The following is a 21,339-nucleotide window of genomic DNA, read 5'->3' as shown; positions in this document are numbered from 1 at the left end:
GGCTGCATTCATCTTTCCCTCGATTGCAACCAGTCGTCCTGTCCCTGCAGCTGAAAAACACCCCCACAGCATGATGCTGCCACCACCATGCTTCACTGTTGGGACTGTATTGGACAGGTGATGAGCAGTGCCTGGTTTTCTCCACACATACCGCTTAGAATTAAGGCCAAAAAGTTCTATTTTGGTCTCATCAGACCAGAGAATCTTATTTCTCACCATCTTGGAGTCCTTCAGGTGTTTTTTAGCAAACTCCATGCGGGCTTTCATGTGTCTTACACTGAGGAGAGGCTTCCGTCGGGCCACTCTGCCATAAAGCCCTGACTGGTGGAGGGCTGCAGTGATGGTTGACTTTCTACAACTTTCTCCCATCTCCTGACTGCATCTCTGGAGCTCAGCCACAGTGATCTTTGGGTTCTTCTTAACCTCTCTCACCAAGGCTCTTCTCCCCCGATAGCTCAGTTTGGCCGGAAGGCCAGCTCTAGGAAGGGTTCTGGTCATCCCAAACGTCTTCCATTTGAGGATTATGGAGGTCATTGTGCTCTTAGGAACCTTAAGTGCAGCAGAAATCTTTTTGTAACCTTGGCCAGATCTGTGCCTTGCCACAATTCTGTCTCTGAGCTCTTCAGGCAGTTCCTTTGACCTCATGATTCTCATTTGCTCTGACATGAATTGTGATCTGGAAGGTCTTATATAGACAGGTGTGTGGCTTTCCTAATCAAGTCCAATCAGTATAATCAAACACAGCTGGACTCAAATGAAGGTGTAGAACCATCTCAAGGATGATCAGAAGAAATGGAAAGCACCTGAGTTAAATATATGAGTGTCACAACAAAGGGTCTGAATACTTAGGACCATGTGATATTTCAGTTTTTCTTTTTTAATAAATCTGCAACAATGTCAACAATTCTGTGTTTTTCTGTCAGTATGGGGTGCTATTTGTACATTCATGAGGAAGAAGAATGAACTTAAATGATTTTAGCAAATGGCTGCAATATAACAAAGAGTGAAAAAATTAAGGGGGTCTGAATACTTTCCGTACCCACTGTACTCACCAGTCGCAAGATACTCAGCACCGTCGGTCAGTCGCAGAGCACCTCTCAGTCTATAGTAGCCCCTTAGTAACCTGTATTGCTTGTAGTTTTTGTACTTGTATGTAGTTTGTACTTGTAGTCCCCCACCAGCCCACCCCCCCCCTACCAGCAGATCAGTTGCTTCCTACTTACGTCCCTCGATCAGGTCCAGGTCCTGTCAGGTCCTTGTCTCCGCCGCTGCTGCTCTGTCCCCGCTCTGTCCCCGCTGCTGCTCTGTCCCTGCACTGTCTACCTGGTCCGCTCTGTCGCCGCTGCTGCTCTGTCCCCGCACTGTCTCCCTGGTCCGAGGCTCCGAGGCTCCTGCACTCCTGCACCCAGCCCCCGGCTTCCTAGTGCGGCTTCCCCTGCTCCCCCCACACGTGCGGCTCGCGGCTCCTCCTCCGCTCCTCCTCCACACACACACAGCTCCACTCGCTGTGTGTGTGCTGTGGATCACTCGCAGCTTCCGGCTTCCGATTACAGTATGATGCCTGTGAGACAGATTGCTCCAGATCATGGTCTCATCCTTTCAAACAAACTTAATGAACAGGTACCATTTGCAGAAAGAATAGTATACTAGGCTATATGTTCATCCTAATTATACTAATACACCCTAGCCAAGTAAGGAGGATCTATTCTAAGACTGAAGGTCATGTTGTACAGTACTCAATAGGAGGGTATAGTAATTCGCACAAAGAGCATCTAGGTGGTTTGTGAGTTGGAAGGAAGAGCTTGCCCAGGAAAAGTAGAAGGTGTTTTTGAAGTTGGAGGCAAGATCAGCAGGCAAAGTATTTGGTAAGATCCCTGACTTTGAATAGTTCATTTTAAAACTAGAAAAAGCCAAACACCCACAGTTCTACCAGAAGGTTAGACAATGAAACAAGGGGGTCAGTAAGGTGGAACAAAATTTCATTTGAATAAGCCTAAAGCTTATGTTTAACCGACAGTTACACCCCTGATATCCTGGTTTGCACTGATTTTCTGGAGCAAAAATTCCAGGACTAGAGCAAACAAATGCGGGGAGAGTGGGCACCCCTGTCTCATGCCATTCCGTATAGGAAACCGCAAGGAAAAATGTGCCATTAAACCTTGACCTGGGCAGTAGGTGATGTATAGAGTGCCAAAGTAACATGTACAGACCCAAACCGAGTTTCTTCAGATCTGCATTTAGATAACTTCAGTCTATGTGAGCGAATGCCTTCTCAGCGTCGGTCAATAATACTAAGTAGGGTGGAAGCATTCTTTGTGTGTGTGCCCAGCGAATAAGCTAGATAACGCTAAAAGAATTGTCTCTGTCTTCCCGACCAACGATGAAGCTCATTTGATCAGCATGTATCACTGATGGGAGAAGAAACTTTAATCTGTTTGCCAATATTTTTGTGAAAATTTTCAAGTCTGCATTCAGCATTGAAAGAGGATGATAATTTTTAGGCAGAGTATGATCTTTTCTCACTTTTGGGAGTACAATATTATGAACCATGAGGGCTCCCTGTGGGATCAGGCTACCAAAGGCAACAGAAATGAAGTACCTTCACATAGGCACAAGTATTCATGGCAGAAACAGAGTAATAGGCCATGGTGTAGCTAGGGCTATTATCATTTGGAAGGAATTTCAACTCCGTAGAGGTGATGGGGAGTTCTAAGTCTGCTCGTTGTTTGGGAGTTAGGGTAGGGAGACCAGAAGAGGCAAGATATTCGAGACAGATTTGATGCCCTGGCAGCTGGAGGAAGGTCAGCATCTAGGTTGTAAAGATCAGCATAATAAGTCGCAGAACAAGGAGGCAATTTTGTTGATATGTAAAGCCATGTCTCCAGAAGGGTCTGGTGTTTGTAAATATAGGAAAGGAGGCAATGTTTTCAAAGAGCTCTAGTGAGCATCCTGACATTTATTGCCATGCTCACAATATTTATATGAAAGAAATCTCAGTTGTCTGAGGACATGCTGGTCCAAAAGATGAGAGAGAACTTCTCAGGGTTCAGTCAAACATTCTCAACAATGCTTATGCTAAAGCTCAGCCTGTTAAAGAGCAGTATGAACCTGTCAAAAATCTGCCGATTTCTCCCTCTTAAGGTTTGAGCCCAGAGAGATAAGCTCACTTTGCACGGCTGCCTTATGTTCCTCCCAGAAGACACCATCACTGACCTCCTTGACTAAAAAAATATTCTGCAGGGCCCTGCGAAAGTGTTTTAGAAACGCATAAAGTACATAGGGTGACCCTGTGAAGTGTCCAGGAGGGGGTCAGGACTTACTTTGAAGTTGCCCCTTAGGATAGATTTACCCGCTTGAAAATTTGCTAATCAGTCTAAAACCGAGTCAAGAAATGTGGGTTGATGGGTATTTCGGGGCATACAGTGTAGCGAATGGGAATTTCTGATCCACAATAGTCCCTTTCAAAAAGACATATCTACCCTGTGGATACACAGAGTGTTCCAAAAACTGGAAGGAACAAATTCTTGTGCACCTGGGCACCAAGCCGCCTCACCTCTAGCCACAGCTTATTGTGTTTATTAGGAGAACAAAGCCCACCAAACATTATAAGACACTACCTTAATCGTGGCCGTTTTGGTTAAGGTGTAAGTGTTCAAGTGGCTAGATGATACCAGAAGGGGTGGTGTAATTTTTGTACTAAGGTTACATCCTAGAAAATAAAAAGACAGATAGAAATGTTAAATCCAAACAATACAAAAGACAGGAAAGCGATTGAACAGAAGCATTAAGGTCCAGCTCGTGAACTAACTGCAGGCCCGGGATGGTGATTCTCCCTAAAGGGGTGAGGGCCCAAGACCCTGGCATAACGCCCACAATGGGGCAACTCCTAAATAGGGATGATCGAACTTTTGAAAAGTTCGGTTCGGCCAGAACATCCGAACTACCCGAAAGTTCGGCCCGGATTTCAGAACCCCATTGAAATCAATGGACCTGAACTTCGGTAATCAAAAAACACCATTTTAAAGCCCTAAAACCCAATAAATGCCCCTAAAAAGTGCCTAGGGTTCTGGGTCATGCCCCAGGGACTATTAATCACACAAAAAAAGTTCTTAAAATTTTTCATTTTTGATAAAAAAGCCAATTATTGAAAAAATAAAAAAAATATATATATTTTTTGATTTTGACTTTGGATTTAGTATCTGGGGGGTCTAAAAGGTGTACCTGTGAAGTTTCAGCTCTGTAGCATGTCCAGAACCATAAAAAAAGATAATTTTTCATTAGAGCAGGGATGGTGGGACCCCACTTTTACACCTATATGATCTTTTTTTGGGGGTTCTGGACATGCTACAGAGCTGAAACAGTTCTTAAAAATTGTCATTTTTGATAGAGAGCCAATTATTTAAAAAAATAAAAATAAAAAAAAAATTCTTTGGATTTATTATTTGGGGGGTCTAAAAAGTGTGCCTGTGAAGTTTCAGCTCTGTAGCATGTCCAGAACCATAAAAAAAGATCATTTTTCAGTAGAGCGGGGATGGTGGGACCCCACTTTTACACTTACATGATTTTTTGGGGGGTTCCTGACATGCTACAGAGCTGAAACTTCACAGGTACACCTTTTAGACCCCCCCCCCCGACACAAAATCACACAAAAAAAGTTAAAAGTTCTTAAAAATTTTCATTTTTGATAGATTTTTGATAGAGAGCAAATTATTGAAAAAATAAAAAAAAAAATAAAAAAATAAAAAAAATAAAAAATTTGGATTTAGTATCTGGGGGGTCTAAAAAGTGTACCTGTGAAGTTTCAGCTCTGTAGCATGTCCAGAACCATAAAAAAAAGATTGTTTGTATTAGTGCAATTATAGATCTGGAATATGGCTTCTCGCTTTTCACACCTTGCCGGTTTAATAGGAGGCGTTTTTTTTTGGGCATTTTTTTGGGTTCTTTGGAGTCAGGAAAAACATTTGAACTTGTGTATAGTGGTACTGTATACACAAGTTCAGATGTTTTGCCTGCCTCCAAAAACCCCCAAAAAATGCCCCAAAAAAACCACCTGCTATTAAACCGGCAAGGTGTGAAAAGCAAGAAGCCATATTCCAGATCTATAATTGCACTAATACAAACAATCTTTTTTTTTTATGGTTCTGGACATGCTACAGAGCTGAAACTTCACAGGTACACTTTTTAGACCCCCCAGATACTATTATCTATTTTTTTTTTATTTTTTCAATAATTGGCACTCTATCAAAAATCTATCAAAAATGACAATTTTTAAGAACTTTTTTTTGTGTGATTTAGTGTCTGGGGGGTCTAAAAGGTGTACCTGTGAAGTTTCAGCTCTGTAGCATGTCCAGAACCATAAAAAAAAGATCATATAGGTGTAAAAGTATGGTCCCACCATCCCTGCTCTACTGAAAAATTATCTTTTTTTCTGGTTCTGGACATGCTACAGAGCTGAAACTTCACAGGTATACTATACACAAGTTCAGATGTTTTGCTGCCTCCAAAAACCCCCCAAAAAATGCCTGCAACAACACACCTGGGCGTTTTTTTTTTTTTACGCTAGCGTTTTTTGGGCATTTTTTGGGTTCTTTGGAGGCAGGCAAAACATCTGAACTTGTGTATAGTGGTGTATATACACACATACTTATATGTATATACACACCTAGACATATATAGGTGTGATAGGAGCAGAAATATATTGGTGTTAATTATTTCATTAGCGCAAGTAGTTTTTTCTGCTCCTTTCACACCTATATATGTGCAGGTGTATATATACAGACATGGGTGTGTATATATATATACCCCCCATACACATGTTCAGATGTCATGTCTGACTCCAAACATGTGCTCAAAAAAGCACTAGCAACGCCTGCAGCCAAAAATGGTGGCGGCGGCGAAGCCATATTATGGAAACGAAAGTGACTTGAGAGAAACTAGCTTTTCTCTATTGCGGTCACCCTGCTATGGAAGGGTTCGGTCACCCTGCCATAGCAGTCACTGTCAGTTCACCCTACACTACATTACGGTCACCCTGGTATGGAATGGTTTGGTCAGTCGGTCACCCTGCCATAGCAGTCAGTTAACCCTACACTACATTACGGTCACCCTGCCACTTCATACTTTCCCTACAGAAACTAAATTTTTGAAGCTAACTAAAGTGTAAAGGAGCACTCTAACTACACTAGATATCCCTTTCCTCACACTAATAAATACTAAATGACACTTTTAAAGTAAAATTAACAGAACTGCTTCCACTCTCTTCCATGTCCAGTATAACAATGCTAGGAATTTGGCAGGGGCTATCTTATATACTGGGGGGCATATTCACTAATGATTGGACTGTGGACCCCCTAGTCACTCCAATCACATTCCTAGCATTCTTCTGCCCCCTCAATTGGCTTTTGCTAATGGTTCTGGTCCAATCACAGGCTTTTAAAGCCCATTTCCTGAACCATTGCATTTTGGTCGGTTCTGGTTGGCGAGTTCCAAACTTTTTGGGCAAAAAGTTCTAAATTCCGGCGAACCTCGAACACCCAATGTTCGGGCCGAACCGATGGTCGACCCGAACCGTTCGATCATCCCTACTCCTAAATAGGAGATAGGCCTATGTTTGAAACGTGGTTGGACATACAAGTCATGGGTAACCACCTTCCCTGCACATAAGAGCTAGAATGGTGGACTAGCACGGGGGTTTTAAAGAGTAGCCATCACTATATTTCAGTGAGCGGTATCAGAGGACTAGCGGATTGATGGACTACCCTAGAGTGCCGCAACCAGCATGTGACAGTAACTCTGAAGAGGTACTGCTGCACAGTACAGTACGGCTGAGCACCCCAAAGTAAGTAGATGTTGATGGCTTATGAAGAAGTCCAGCAGGTGTTGGAAAAGGTCCTAGGTGAGGTGCTGGGTGACAGTCTTTTATGACCATAGGGGTACCCTTTAGACCATGCAGGTAGCCAAGGCTGTGAGGGCATTGGGACCAGTATGTCCAAGTAATGTCGCCAATACGGGAAGTCAAGATGCAAGCTTTAGTTGAGATAAGAAGGTGGGAAGGTCATCCTTGTTTCTCAGCATGACCAGCCGGCGTGTGAACCTATAGGCTGAAAGGAAAGCCCCATCTATAGGTAAGACCAACAGCACAGAAAGCTTACAGCAGGGGGCGAAGCGCTCTGCATTGCATAAGGGTTAGCCTGGAAAAATCCGGGTAGAATGAGAGACGAGCCCCATCAAAGTCAAAATACAGCTTATCTTGCATCTGTTACATGATGCATTCCTTAAGTGTTTATTTGTGAACCTTGCTGATGATATCTCTGTGGCTATCTGGGTCTTGGAAAGGTGGCCACAGCGCCTGTGGGCCCGATCTGTGGCTGACTACATGCGCTGCACAAAGTGCCAAGGCAAGTGCCCATGCAGGATCCAGTGCCCGAAGCAACATTACAGGCCATCCCCACAGCGTTTGGTCTAATAATGTCTGTCAAGATTTTACAGAGATTACACTGATCTGGATGCACTGCTTCTGTTGTGATATTAAAAGACAGTAAAGAGTTGATTAATCTGATGATAAAATAATAAACTAGTTTAACCACTTTAAATACTGGGCACTTTCACCCCCTTCCTGCCCCGGCCAATTTTCAGCAACTCTGTACCCATGTGAAAGCTGTATCCTTTTTTTCCACACAAATATAGCTTTCTTTTGGTGGTATTTATGCACTGCTGTTTTTTTTTTATCTTTTTGCTAAACAAAAAAACAAAAAAAAAAGACCAAACTTTTTTTTAAAAAAGAGCACACCGATGAAAAGGGGGACGGGGTTCTGGGAGGACAGTGATGTAGTCGTCTTTTGGGTATAGCGAGGGCAGGAATAGGTTAATCTAAGAGTGATTTCTCCACAAGGGGGAAGAGGTCCATTGCCTTAGAACATTAGCAGAAAACTGAGGACTCATGGAGTGTGGTAGTATAATAGGGGAGATGTCCAGGGTGTGTATCCTCAAAAGTTTTACCAGTGTCCAATCATCTGAAGGTATGGCCCTTTAACCCAGAGTCTATGAATGTTCAGCCTACATTCTGTACTGTATGATTAATATATAACGCTTCAATTTCAAACTGCTTTTTCGATTCATCTCCCCAATCTGTGCTGCCTAAGATGAATAGTCCCAGCACTTCATGTACAAAAACTCTTCCTCATTCGCTACCCATTCATGCACAGTCTGCTAATGTAAGAAGCAAGTTGACAAGTAAAAAGAAGACTGCATATTAATTTACTGGGGAAGCTGTAATGCATAGGAGATTTTTTGTAAATGTCGACAGTGCATAGCCCTAGCCAGCAAGGGGCTAAACGTGCTCTAAGGAAACAAGTGTCTGTAGTGGAGACACTCCAACCTCAGTGGGCTCCCCTCTATGCGGGGGATTCTTGTACCGGTTTGAGGCAGGTACATGAATCTGTAACCCACACTGACATTTGTCATGCAGAGGAGTGCCAGAGTTCTAAAATGTGTTTATGACAATATTATTAAATTCCACTGATTCTGTTTAGAACATGTCATATCCATTGGAGTGAATCAATTGGCTTATTATGCTCATGAGTTATATCAAATTAAATACATTTTTGTCAAATTTTCTGAAAATGCAGCCAATACCTGACAACAGAATCCCATTTACACCAGTGGCCATTAAAAGTCCCATTCATTCTGTTATCAAAATGTTCCCAACACTTCTGAACTTCAGAACGATAATCTGTATAAAGACATAAAGCAAAAAAACAGTATTGGAGTTAGCCATTGATGACTACTAGACTCTTTCCAGAACCTCAGTAGCCAGAATATTTTTCACATTTTAGACAGAATTAACATGCATGTAGATCCAAAAATAAAAATGTAATACATTGCAGCTCATCAGTCCTCAGATGTGGTGGATGCATTGGTTTTTTAATGTTTTCAGGCATTTTTTACCTTTCACTAGTGTTGAGCGAACACGGACTGTATTATTCGTGTTCGTACCGAATAATTGGATTTTTTGTACCCGAACACGGACACGGACACTTTACTGTATGTTCGGGTAAAAATCCGTGTTCGGTCGTTTTATTTCCGGGTTTTGCATGCTTTGGCGCTCTTTTCATGGCGGGCTTTCAACAGCCAATCAACAATCGTTTAACTGGTGTGCCTTAAGCCATCCCAGCCATGCCTGCAAATGTCTCAGTAGCTGTGATTGGCCGTCTGAAGCATGTGACCAAGTCTTTATAAGTTCGAGGCAGCCGCAGCGGCGTCATTATGCTGCTTAGATTCAGGGACAGAGCACACATCAACGTGCTGGCTGCTGATTAGGGAAAGATAGGCAGGAAAAAACCATTTGTGTCCGGATAGAATTGAGGGACAGGTCGGAGTGTTTAGGCAGGGCGAGTTGTAGGCATTTTAGGGATAGAGTCTGCTGAATTATAGGGTCAGTGTCTTCTACAAACTACAATCGATATTGCTGTGTGGGGGGTGGGGTGAATCTGCACTCAATCCTGATCTACGATCTCTTCTCAATCCTGTTAGGGACAGAGTCTGCTGAATTTTAGGGAAACTGTGTTCTACAAACTACAATCGATATTGCTGTGTGGTGTGGGATTGGAGATAGGCAGGTGTCAGTGATCCACATCCATTTTTCTGTGTGTGAGCTGCAGTGAACAAAATCTTTTTGGGCTGCAGTGAACACAATCTTTTTGGGCTGCAGTGAACACAATCTTTTTGGGCTGCAGTGAACACAATCTTTTTGGGCTGCAGTGAACACAATCTTTTTGGGGTGCAGTGAACAAAATCTTTTTGGGGTGCAGTGAACACAATCCTTTTTGGTGTGCAGTGAACACAATCTTTGTGGGGTGCAGTGAACAAAATCCTTTGTGGGGTGCAGTGAACACAATCTTTTTGGGGTGCAGTGAACAAAATCCTTTTTGGGGTGCAGTGAACAACATCCTTTTTGGGGTGCAGTGAACACAATCTTTTTGGGGTGCAGTGAACAAAATCCTTTGTGGGGTGCAGTGAACACAATCTTTTTGGGGTGCAGTGAACACAATCTTTTTGGGGTGGAGTGAACAACATCCTTTTTGGGGTGCAGTGAACAAAATCCTTTTTGGGGTGCAGTGAACAAAATCATTTTTGGGGTGCAGTGAACACAATCTTTTTGGGGTGCAGTGAACACAATCTTTGTGGGGTGCAGTGAACACAATCTTTTTGGGGTGGAGTGAACAACATCCTTTTTGGGGTGCAGTGAACAACATCCTTTTTGGGGTGCAGTGAACACAATCTTTTTGGGGTGCAGTGAACACAATCTTTGTGGGGTACAGTGAACAGAATCTTTGTGGGGTGCAGTGAACACAATCTTTGGGGGGTACAGTGAACACAATCTTTGTGAGGTGCAGTGAACACAATCTTTGTGGGGTGCAGTGAACACAATCATTGTGGGGTGCAGTGAACTCAATCTTTGTGGGGTACAGTGAACACAATCTCATACTTCTGAAGGTTTGAGGGTGCTGCCTGTTCCATACTCCCCCTACTCCTCATCTAGCCTTTTAGGGGTACAAACAATAGTAATTGGGGCCTAGTGTGGTTGTGTACGTGTGATATACATACACTTTTTTGGGATCATATTTTCTATTCCGCTATTTAATCAAAAACCTTTGGGGATCAGTTAAATTGGGGGATAGTCTGTGTTGGTACGTGTGAGAGAGATCCACCTTTCCAAGTTGTTGGGGTTCATCTCATACTTCTGAAGGTTTGAGGGTGCTGCCTGTTCCATACTCCCCCTACTCCTAGCCTTTTAGGGGTACAAACAATAGTAATTGGGGCCTAGTGTGGTTGTGTACGTGTGATATACATACACTTTTTTGGGATCATATTTTCTATTCCGCTATTTAATCAAAAACCTTTGGGGATCAGTTAAATTGGGGGATAGTCTGTGTTGGTACGTGTGAGAGAGATCCACCTTTCCAAGTTGTTGGGGTTCATCTCATACTTCTGAAGGTTTGAGGGTGCTGCCTGTTCCATACTCCCCCTACTCCTAGCCTTTTAGGGGTACAAACAATAGTAATTGGGGCCTAGTGTGGTTGTGTACGTGTGATATACATACACTTTTTTGGGATCATATTTTCTATTCCGCTATTTAATCAAAAACCTTTGGGGATCAGTTAAATTGGGGGATAGTCTGTGTTGGTACGTGTGAGAGAGATCCACCTTTCCAAGTTGTTGGGGTTCATCTCATACTTCTGAAGGTTTGAGGGTGCTGCCTGTTCCATACCCCCCCTACTCCTCATCTAGCCTTTTAGGGGTACAAACAATAGTAATTGGGGCCTAGTGTGGTTGTGTACGTGTGATATACATACACTTTTTTTGGATCATATTTTCTATTCCGCTATTTAATCAAAAACCTTTGGGGATCAGTTAAATTGGGGGATAGTCTGTGTCGGTACGTGTGAGAGAGATCCACCTTTCCAAGTTGTTGGGGTTCATCTCATACTTCTGAAGGTTTGAGGGTGCTGCCTGTTCCATACTCCCCCTACTCCTCATCTAGCCTTTTAGGGGTACAAACAATAGTAATTGGGGCCTAGTGTGGTTGTGTACGTGCGAGATACATACACTTTTTTTGATCATATTTCCTATTCCGCTATTCAATAAAAACCTTTGAGGATCAATTGAATTGCGGGATAGTCTGTGTCGGTACGTGTGAGAGAGATCCACCTTTCCAAGTTGTTGGGGTTCATCTCATACTTCTGAAGGTTTGAGGGTGCTGCCTGTTCCATACTCCCCCTACTCCTCATCTAGCCTTTTAGGGGTACAAACAATAGTAATTGGGGCCTAGTGTGGTTGTGTACGTGTGATATACATACACTTTTTTTGGATCATATTTTCTATTCCGCTATTTAATCAAAAACCTTTGGGGATCAGTTAAATTGGGGGATAGTCTGTGTTGGTACGTGTGAGAGAGATCCACCTTTCCAAGTTGTTGGGGTTCATCTCATACTTCTGAAGGTTTGAGGGTGCTGCCTGTTCCATACTCCCCCTACTCCTCATCTAGCCTTTTAGGGGTACAAACAATAGTAATTGGGGCCCAGTGTGGTTGTGTACGTGTGATATACATACACTTTTTTGGGATCATATTTTCTATTCCGCTATTTAATCAAAAACCTTTGGGGATCAGTTAAATTGGGGGATAGTCTGTGTCGGTACGTGTGAGAGAGATCCACCTTTCCAAGTTGTTGGGGTTCATCTCATACTTCTGAAGGTTTGAGGGTGCTGCCTGTTCCATACCCCCCCTACTCCTCATCTAGCCTTTTAGGGGTACAAACAATAGTAATTGGGGCCTAGTGTGGTTGTGTACGTGCGAGATACATACACTTTTTTTGATCATATTTCCTATTCCGCTATTCAATAAAAACCTTTGAGGATCAATTGAATTGCGGGATAGTCTGTGTCGGTACGTGTGAGAGAGATCCACCTTTCCAAGTTGTTGGGGTTCATCTCATACTTCTGAAGGTTTGAGGGTGCTGCCTGTTCCATACTCCCCCTACTCCTCATCTAGCCTTTTAGGGGTACAAACAATAGTAATTGGGGCCCAGTGTGGTTGTGTACGTGTGATATACATACACTTTTTTGGGATCATATTTTCTATTCCGCTATTTAATCAAAAACCTTTGGGGATCAGTTAAATTGGGGGATAGTCTGTGTCGGTACGTGTGAGAGAGATCCACCTTTCCAAGTTGTTGGGGTTCATCTCATACTTCTGAAGGTTTGAGGGTGCTGCCTGTTCCATACCCCCCCTACTCCTCATCTAGCCTTTTAGGGGTACAAACAATAGTAATTGGGGCCTAGTGTGGTTGTGTACGTGCGAGATACATACACTTTTTTTGATCATATTTCCTATTCCGCTATTCAATAAAAACCTTTGAGGATCAATTGAATTGCGGGATAGTCTGTGTCGGTACGTGTGAGAGAGATCCACCTTTCCAAGTTGTTGGGGTTCATCTCATACTTCTGAAGGTTTGAGGGTGCTGCCTGTTCCATACTCCCCCTACTCCTCATCTAGCCTTTTAGGGGTACAAACAATAGTAATTGGGGCCCAGTGTGGTTGTGTACGTGTGATATACATACACTTTTTTGGGATCATATTTTCTATTCCGCTATTTAATTTAACTGGGCCTCCATGCGAGACCTGTGTGCCTTGTTGCGCTGTTTTGAGTACTCCACCAACATGGCCAGTGGCAATGACGCCGTTCTCAGCTTAACTATCCCACTTCTATGCCTCCTTGAAAAAACAATTCGGGCGATGATGGAAGAGGATGTGGCACAGGATGAGGAGGAGGAGGAGGATGAAGAGGTAACATTTCCAAGGCTTTCAGGGCAGTCATTCGCAAGGGGCTCCGAGGGTGGGTTCCTGCACACGCAAACGCCAGGGACGCAATTGTCCAGCAGGGGCACAGTTCTGGAGGATGAGGAGGATGAGGAGGAGGAGGAGCTGGAGGAGGAGATGGAACCATGTTCACAGCAGGGTGGCACCCAGGCCAGCTCATGGCCATCACTGGTGCGTGGCTGGGGGGATACAGAGGACACGGACGATACACCTCCCACAGAGGACAGCCTTTCGTTGCCTCTGGGCAGCCTGGCACACATGAGCGATTACATGCTGCAGTGTCTCCACAACGACCGCCGAGTTGCCCACATTCTAACTTGTGCTGATTACTGGGTGGCCACGCTGCTGGATCCCCGTTACAAGGACAACGTACCGTCCTTAATTCACTCACTGGAGCGCGATCGCAAGATGCGCGAGTACAAGCGCACGCTGGTAGACGCCATGCTGCTGGCATTCCCATCTGACAGCGGGGCCACAGTGGAAGCACAAGGCAGAGGAGGAGGAGGAGGAGGTCGCCAACGCAACCAGGGCACCGCCAGCACCTCAGAAGGCAGGGTTAGCATGGCCGAAATGTGGAAAAGCTTTGTCAGCACGCCACAACAAACAGCAGCACCAGCAGCTCAGATGGAACGTCTTAGCAGGAGGCAGCATTTTACCAACATGGTGGAGCAGTATGTGTGCACACGCCTACATGTAGTGAATGACGGGTCTGCCCCCTTCAACTTCTGGGTCTCCAAATTGGGCACATGGCTTGAGCTTGCCCTTTACGCCTTGGAGGTGCTGGCGTGCCCTGCAGCCAGTGTATTATCTGAACGGGTATTTAGCACGGCTGGGGGCGTTATAACAGACAAGCGCAGCCGCCTGTCCAGAGACAATGTGGACAAGCTCACGTTCATTAAAATGAACCAGGCATGGATCCCACGGGACTTTTCCGTACCTTATGCAGAATAGCAATGGATACCGACCTTACCCACCCATTGTTCCATTTTTGCTCTTTCTCACTCTTTTGGGGTGTACCCTCATTTAAAATTTTTGAAAAGAAGCAGTGTTGGCTACCTCGTCCTCCTCCTCAGGGCCAGATTAATGTAGGGGCTATTGGAGCTGCAGCTCCAGGCCCCTACCTTTTATATAGGCCCCGGGTTGGCCATATTCACTGTTACCGCTCTTCTGTCACTTGTAAACACAGAAGTCTGGCTTCTATGCTCGCTTCCCCAGGCAGCACCCTCAGAACCTCCCCACACAGCGTGAAGGCCGGACAAGGAGGGACAGTTGGCGATGCATGGATGTGTTTATGGGCTTCAGAGACAGCATCCCATGTTGAATTAGGCATGCATGGCTGCACCCTTCCTCCTCTGGGTGCATGGCAAGGCACGGCCCTTAAGGCCCTTCAAAATCCTCAGCACCAAGCCCATGATGCTGTTAATCCGGCCCTGGTCCTCCTCCACCGCCGCTTCCACCTACACCGCCCATAGGTGTGCGCAGCCTATTGCATTAAGGTGTGCACCCCAAAGTTGAAATACACATGCATGTGTTTGCCAGCAGGGAGAGTAATGTATCGGGGCCATGTACCTGTAGGCAAGGAGAAATAGAGCAGAGCAGGTCCCAGGGAGATCTTTCCCATCTCCTCACTGGCAATGCTATGTGCCCTAGGTGATTAGGGTGTGCCCAGGCACACCCAGCACACCCTGTGCGCACGCCTATGTCACCGCCACATCCACCACCACCTCAACCTCCCTCCTACTCCATATGGGCCTCGTCCTTCAGAGATGAAGAAGAACATTGTTTTATTTTTCTGTTTTTTTTTTGTTGTTTTAAGTTATTTCCCTATCCACATTTGTTTGCAGAGCACTTGCCATGCTCTTAATTACGTTTTGCTGCCATTTGCAGCACTCTAGCCCTTTCCTTTGGTGTTTTAGAGCCATTTTAGTGCCTTAAAGTTCGGGTCCCCATTGACTTCAATGGGGTTCGGTGTCCGGGAAAAGTTCGGTAAAAGTCCGGGACACGGACCCGGACTTTTTTTTAAAGTTCGGCAGAACCCGTCGAACACGGACATCTAGGTGTTCGCTCAACCCTACCTTTCACCAAGCAATCCTGCAAAGACTAGACTTCAAATGTGTCTTCCTTTGTTTATATCTACTGAATAGAGATACATGGGAGTGGTAGCTTACAGAAATAAGAAAAAAAATATATTTTTAATACATACTTACCTATAAAGTCAATTTCTTGAAGTACACCACGGGACACAGAGCCATAAATCATAAAATATGGGTTATATAGCCACCTATAGGTGAAGGACACTGGCAACCAATCAGAAAAGATTCCCCCCTAAATAACCCTTCCCACACAGGGAGTACCTCAGTTTTGTAGCAAGCAATAAAGGCCCCATAAAAGAGTGGAGGGACCTCTGTGTCCCGGGATTTACTTCATGAAATGGATTTTACAGGTAAGCATGTATTAAAAATCAATTTTTCTGTAGCAGGTTTTCCAGACATTGGGCCTGATGTGGGTCTGTCATTGTCACCGATTACCTCCCCAGCCAATGTGAGCTGCGACCCTGGGTGTGAGAACTGAGACATTGACAACTCCGGCATCTTGGTTTTGTGGTTTTATTGCATTTAAGGGGATGGGAGAAGGGAATGAGTGGGATACTCCTTTTAGGCTCAACTAAATACACTTGGGACTTTATCCAGAAAATGTCTGTTACGCTGCATTGACGCCAGCCGACGCTAGCCAGCGCTCACTGACACTTGGTAACACACTGTAACTTGAAAGAAGTGCTAGATCCCTGACTTTAAGATCCAGGACTAAAGAATAAAGAGCTTTTGACACTGTTTGCAACTGCAGAGTCACCGACTTCACCCTCCAGCCTTGCACTGACTTGAGGTAGATTGTTATGAAATCCTGTATGGCTGCAACTCCCAACCGATACTCTGTACAAATCAGGGTCCAAACTGCAGGCACCCCCTTTACAGCTAATTCTTCAGGGTCCACTGACTATGTACCCCCTCTGTCACTTCAGGGTCCTCAATCTAGGTACCCCCTTTTACAGCTAGCTGACACTGGATCCCAGAACCTCTTCCAGAGTGGTCTCCTCTAACACTTCAGGCAGACCCCCAGGGCCATACTCAGTACTCACGACCTGTGTAGCACTCTCTGGCGACACCCCGAGACATCCACTTCCTCAGACAGGAGGAGAGACAGCCTTTCTCTGCCTCCTGGGACTCTGCTCCCGCCAAAGACACTGAGTCACACACCCCCTTCAGACTTATACCCTCCCCCAGAATCCTCTGCGGCAGAATCTGGCTCTTGGGGTAGATACAAGCCTGAATGTATCTCTAATTGGTGTCCCTCCACTGCCCTATCAGAAGCCTCTGACAGGCCAGTCGGGCCCCCCCCCCCCAAAGACACATTTGGGAGCCATGACAACCTACCTCCCAAAAATAACATGGCCCTGCTGTTAGGCAGACAAGGCCTACTATTCATTTACCTAGCACCTACCTGTAGGGTGCTACATTTCTTTTCATACATCACAGGACACAGAGTAATAAATCTTAACATATGGGATGTCCCAAAGCAATGCATCTGAGGGGAGGGGGGACACCAAAAATACCGCCATCAGACCACAAAAAGGACTACACCGCTGCCTGCAGAACACTGTGGCCAAATGCAGATTCCTCCCGGGTCCCAACATTCACTCGATAGAAACGAGCGGACGTATGCACCGATGACCAGGTCGCGGTTTTGCAAATCTGAGCCATAGAGGCTTGATGGTGAAGTGCCCAAGAGGCACCTACTCCTCTGGTAGAATGTGCCTTTACAGGAAAAGTTGGAACCTTCCCTTCTAAATCATATGCCTGTGTAAAAATCTGGCAAATCCAATGAGAAAATGGTAGACTTAGATGCTGCCAACCCTTTCCTGAGCCCTTCTGACAGCACAAAAAAGAGATTGGTTTTACGAATCTGAGCTGCTCTTTCCAAGTAAAACTTAAATGCACGCATTACATCAAGAGAATGCAATAACTTTTCCTCCCCTGAGTGAGGATCTGGAAAAAAGGAAGGTAGTATAATGTCCTGATTCAAATGAAAGGGGGAGACAACCTTGGGCAAAAAACCTGGGTTTGGATGTAGAATCACCCTATCTTGATGAAAAATAAAGAATGGCTCTTTACAAGAAAGAGCTGATAGTTCCGATACCCTTCTAGCCGAAATTATCACAATCAAAAAGACCAGTTTCCTGGTCAGGAGAACCAGGGGAACCTGCCGCATGGGCTCAAAAGGCTGTTTTTGTAAAACTGCCAGCACCAAATTTAAATCCCGAGGACATAATAGTGGCATAAAGGTGGAAGCAAATGTAACATTACCCGGACGAATGGGAAGAGAACCGATAAGGCTGAAACTTGCCCATTAATAGTGCTCAAGGCTAATTTCATATCTACCCCTGTTTAACCACTTTACAACCGGAGGATTTTGCTGTCTTCCGTCCAGACCACTTTTTGTGCTTCGGCACTGTGCGAATTTAACTGACAATTGTGGGGTCATGCAATGTGGTACCCAAACGAAATTTATGTCCTTTTTTTCCCACAAACAGAGCTTTCTTTTGGTGGTATTTGATCACCTCTGCGCTTTTTATTTTTTGCGATATTAATAAAAAAAGAGCGAAAATTTTGCAAAAAAATGACATTTTCAACTTTGTCTTTTAAAAAATATCCAATATACTCAATTTATGTCATTTTTTTTGGCCAAAATATATTTAGCTACATGTCTTTGACAAAAAAAAATTCAATGAGCGTATTTTTATTGGTTTGCGCAAAAGTTATAGCGTCTACAAACTATGGTGTAAATACTGAAATTTTACGCAGCTTTAATTTCTGACTGCCTATCTCAATTCATGAAGTGCTAAAATGGCAGGGCAGTACAAGACCCCCCCCAAATTACCACTTTTTGGAAAGTAGACATCCTAAGGAATGTTCTGAGAGGCATGTTGAGCTCATTGAATATTTAATTTTTTTGTCACAGGTGTTTGAAAAATGAATAAAAAAAAAAAATTTTTTTTTAACACAAAGTTGTCACTAAAAGATAAATTTCTCACACATGCCATGGGTATATGTGTAATTACACCCCAAAATATATTCTGCTGCTTCTCCTGAGTACAGGGATACCACATATGTGAGACTTTTTGGGAGCCTAGCTGTGTACGGGACCCCGAAAATCAATCTCCATCTTTAGGTTTTCTAATGGCGTAAATTTTTGATTTTACTCCTCACTACCCATCACAGTTTTGGAGGCCCTGAAATTTCAAGACAGCACAAAACCCCCCAAATGACCCCATTTTGCAAAGTTGATTACTACACTTGCCTGGGTAAGGTGGGCTGGGCAGGGGGGCTAAACGCAGGTGCTAGCAGGAATCAGTGCTGATTGTGCAAACACTGCGTTTGGGGAACACTAAATTATGAGGACGCTAGTATAGTTCTGATCAGATCAGATATTGATCTGTTCAAACACTATACTAGTAACGGTGGTGTGTGTGTGTTAGTGTACTTGACTCTAACTGACGCTAAGTAACGGTGGTGTAGTGGGACCCTGACGCTAACTAGCTAGCCTAAGTTGTGTCACCCGTGACGATAATACAGTGATCGGTAATCACTGTATATAGTGAACACTGTGACAGGGAAGTGAAGGGGTTAAACTGGGGGAGATCAAGGGGTTAAACCTTTATAGAGGATAGATGGCGGGTGGCCTAAACCTATTCGGGCCTAGCGCAAGCGCAAATTAGGGTCACCAGTGACACTAAATACAGTGATCAGTAGTTATCTGATATACTGTATATATTAGTGCACTGTTTTATATGGAGTGAAGGGGTTAACTGGGGAAGATCAAGCGGTTAAAAGTTTATTAGGGAATAGGTGGCGGGTGCCCTAACCCTATATGGGCTTAGCGCAAGCGCAAATTAGGGTCACTAGTGACACTAAATACAGTGATCAGTATTTACCTATATACTGTATTTAGCGCACAGAGTAATAGGTAGTGAAGGGGTTAACTGGGGCTGATCAAGGGGTAAAAACTTTATTAGGGGATAGGTGGCGGGTACCCTAACCCTATTTGGGCCTAACGCAGGCGCAAACTACGCTCACAAGTGACACTTATACAGTGATCAGTAAAATATCTGTATACCACTGTATATAGTGTTCACTGTGAGGGGTTTGGGGGTGATCAGGGGGTGATCAGAGGTGATGAAGGGGTTAAATGTGCCTATGTGAGGTGTGTCAGTGTAGTGTTGGTGGAAACTCACGTTTTTGGTGTGTCTCTGTCTCTCTCCTGGAACTGAAAGGACTTCAGGAGGGACAGTGACATCACTTCCCCTGTCTGTGTTTACATTACACAGACAGGGGACAGATTGCCATTGGTGGGGACCGATCTACAGACACTGACCAAAAATCATTGGTCAGTATCTGATGATTGATCGGTTCCCTACCGAATGCCATCGGGATCGGGACCCGCGGCGCGCGGGAGCGCGCTCTGGAGCCGCGATCGCGCATCACGTTAATACTACGTGGCTGAGCGGTATCGTGCCGCACTGCCGCAGTAGTATTACCGCGCGCGGTCCTAAAGTGGTTAAAGGAAAGCTAGAATTCTCCCAATGATATATTTGCGGGGATGCCATTTCCTGGCTTCACACCAGGTAAAATAGGGTTGCCAGACCCTGTAATAAATGCTTCTAGAGGCTGGTTTCCTAGCATTTATCAGGGTATAACCTGCAGGGCCAGATACACCCTGTTCCTTTCAAGATTAAGGCTTCAATAGCCAAACTGTCAAATTTAAAGACTGTAAAGCAGGGTGGAATAGCGGACCTTGACAGAGTAGGTCCGGAAGCAGTGGAATAGCCCAAGGCCTTGCCATTGCTAAATTTTGTATTTGTGCATACCAAACCCCTCTCAGCCATGCTGGAGTTACCAGGATTACTGGTTTCCCCTCTAGCTGGATCCTGCAGAATAGATGCAGTATCAGCTGCACCAGAGAAAAGGCATAAATCAGGGAATACTCCTCCCAAGGAGTCACCAAAGCATCCACTCTGACTGCGAGTGGATCCCTGGTCCTGGACATAAATCTCTTCAATTTGTTGTTGAACCTAGATGCCAACAGATTTATGTCAGGGACCCCCCAGCGTAGGTAGACTGATTGAAAAATCTTGGGATGTAAGGATCATTCCCCCGAAAACATCTGTTGACGGCTCAGAAAATCTGCCTGCCAGTTCTCTATTCCTGGAATAAAAACTGTTGTCAGGCATGGCACAAACTTCTCTGCCCAGGACAGAATGACATCCACCTCTTTCTGGGTTGACTGACTCTTTGTGCCACCTTGATGGTTGATATAAGCCACAGCCATGGCACTGTCAGATTGCACCCTGACAGGGTGACCCCGAAGTCTGGGCATCCAGTATTTCAAAGCCCGAATGACTGCTCAGATTTCCAGAATGTTGATGGGGAGACCTCTCTCTTTCCAAGACCATTTCCCCTGGACAGTGGCTTCCTCCAGAACCGCTCCCCAGCCGGAGAGACTGGCATTTGTGGTCACCACCTTCCAGGTTACTGGAAGAAAGGATTTCCTGTCCTCCAGATTTCTGGTCACCAACCACCAATTCAGACACTGACGTATTCTTGGTACCAGAGACATGGACCAGTCCAGAGACGGAACCCTTCCGGTCTATGTAGACATTATGTTGTTCTGCACAGTGGATTTGCCTTTAGAGAGTAACCCCCACTCTGTTTATTACATCCAGCAGACAAAGATTACACTTATAACTCAATACCTCATGCCAAATATTCATAAACTGACTACTTGTTTGTAACACAGAGACCTATCAGCTTTAAGACCAGCATGTATCAGCATGTGTCAGCAGGCATACAAACAATATCTGATCATTGCCCTCTATCCATCAGCATTGACCTATCCAACACACAGCC

General features: G+C 44.7%; 1 protein-coding gene across 1 annotated transcript in view; it reads right to left on the bottom strand.

The window, feature by feature from the left end:
• The window catches only part of RAMP2 (receptor activity modifying protein 2), a 686,741-nt gene that overhangs the window by 161,581 nt on the left and 503,821 nt on the right, over positions 1-21,339 (bottom strand). The window contains exon 3 of the mRNA XM_082272639.1: positions 8,635-8,731. Coding sequence (XP_082128765.1) covers positions 8,635-8,731 — 97 coding nt within the window. The remainder of the gene's footprint in view (positions 1-8,634; positions 8,732-21,339) is intronic.

The sequence above is a fragment of the Pelophylax lessonae genome, assembly GCF_965119305.1.
Source record: "Pelophylax lessonae genome assembly, chromosome: 11".
Classification (NCBI taxonomy): domain Eukaryota; kingdom Metazoa; phylum Chordata; class Amphibia; order Anura; family Ranidae; genus Pelophylax; species Pelophylax lessonae.
Note: the sequence above shows the minus strand (reverse complement) of the source record. Positions and strands in the feature narration are given on the sequence as shown.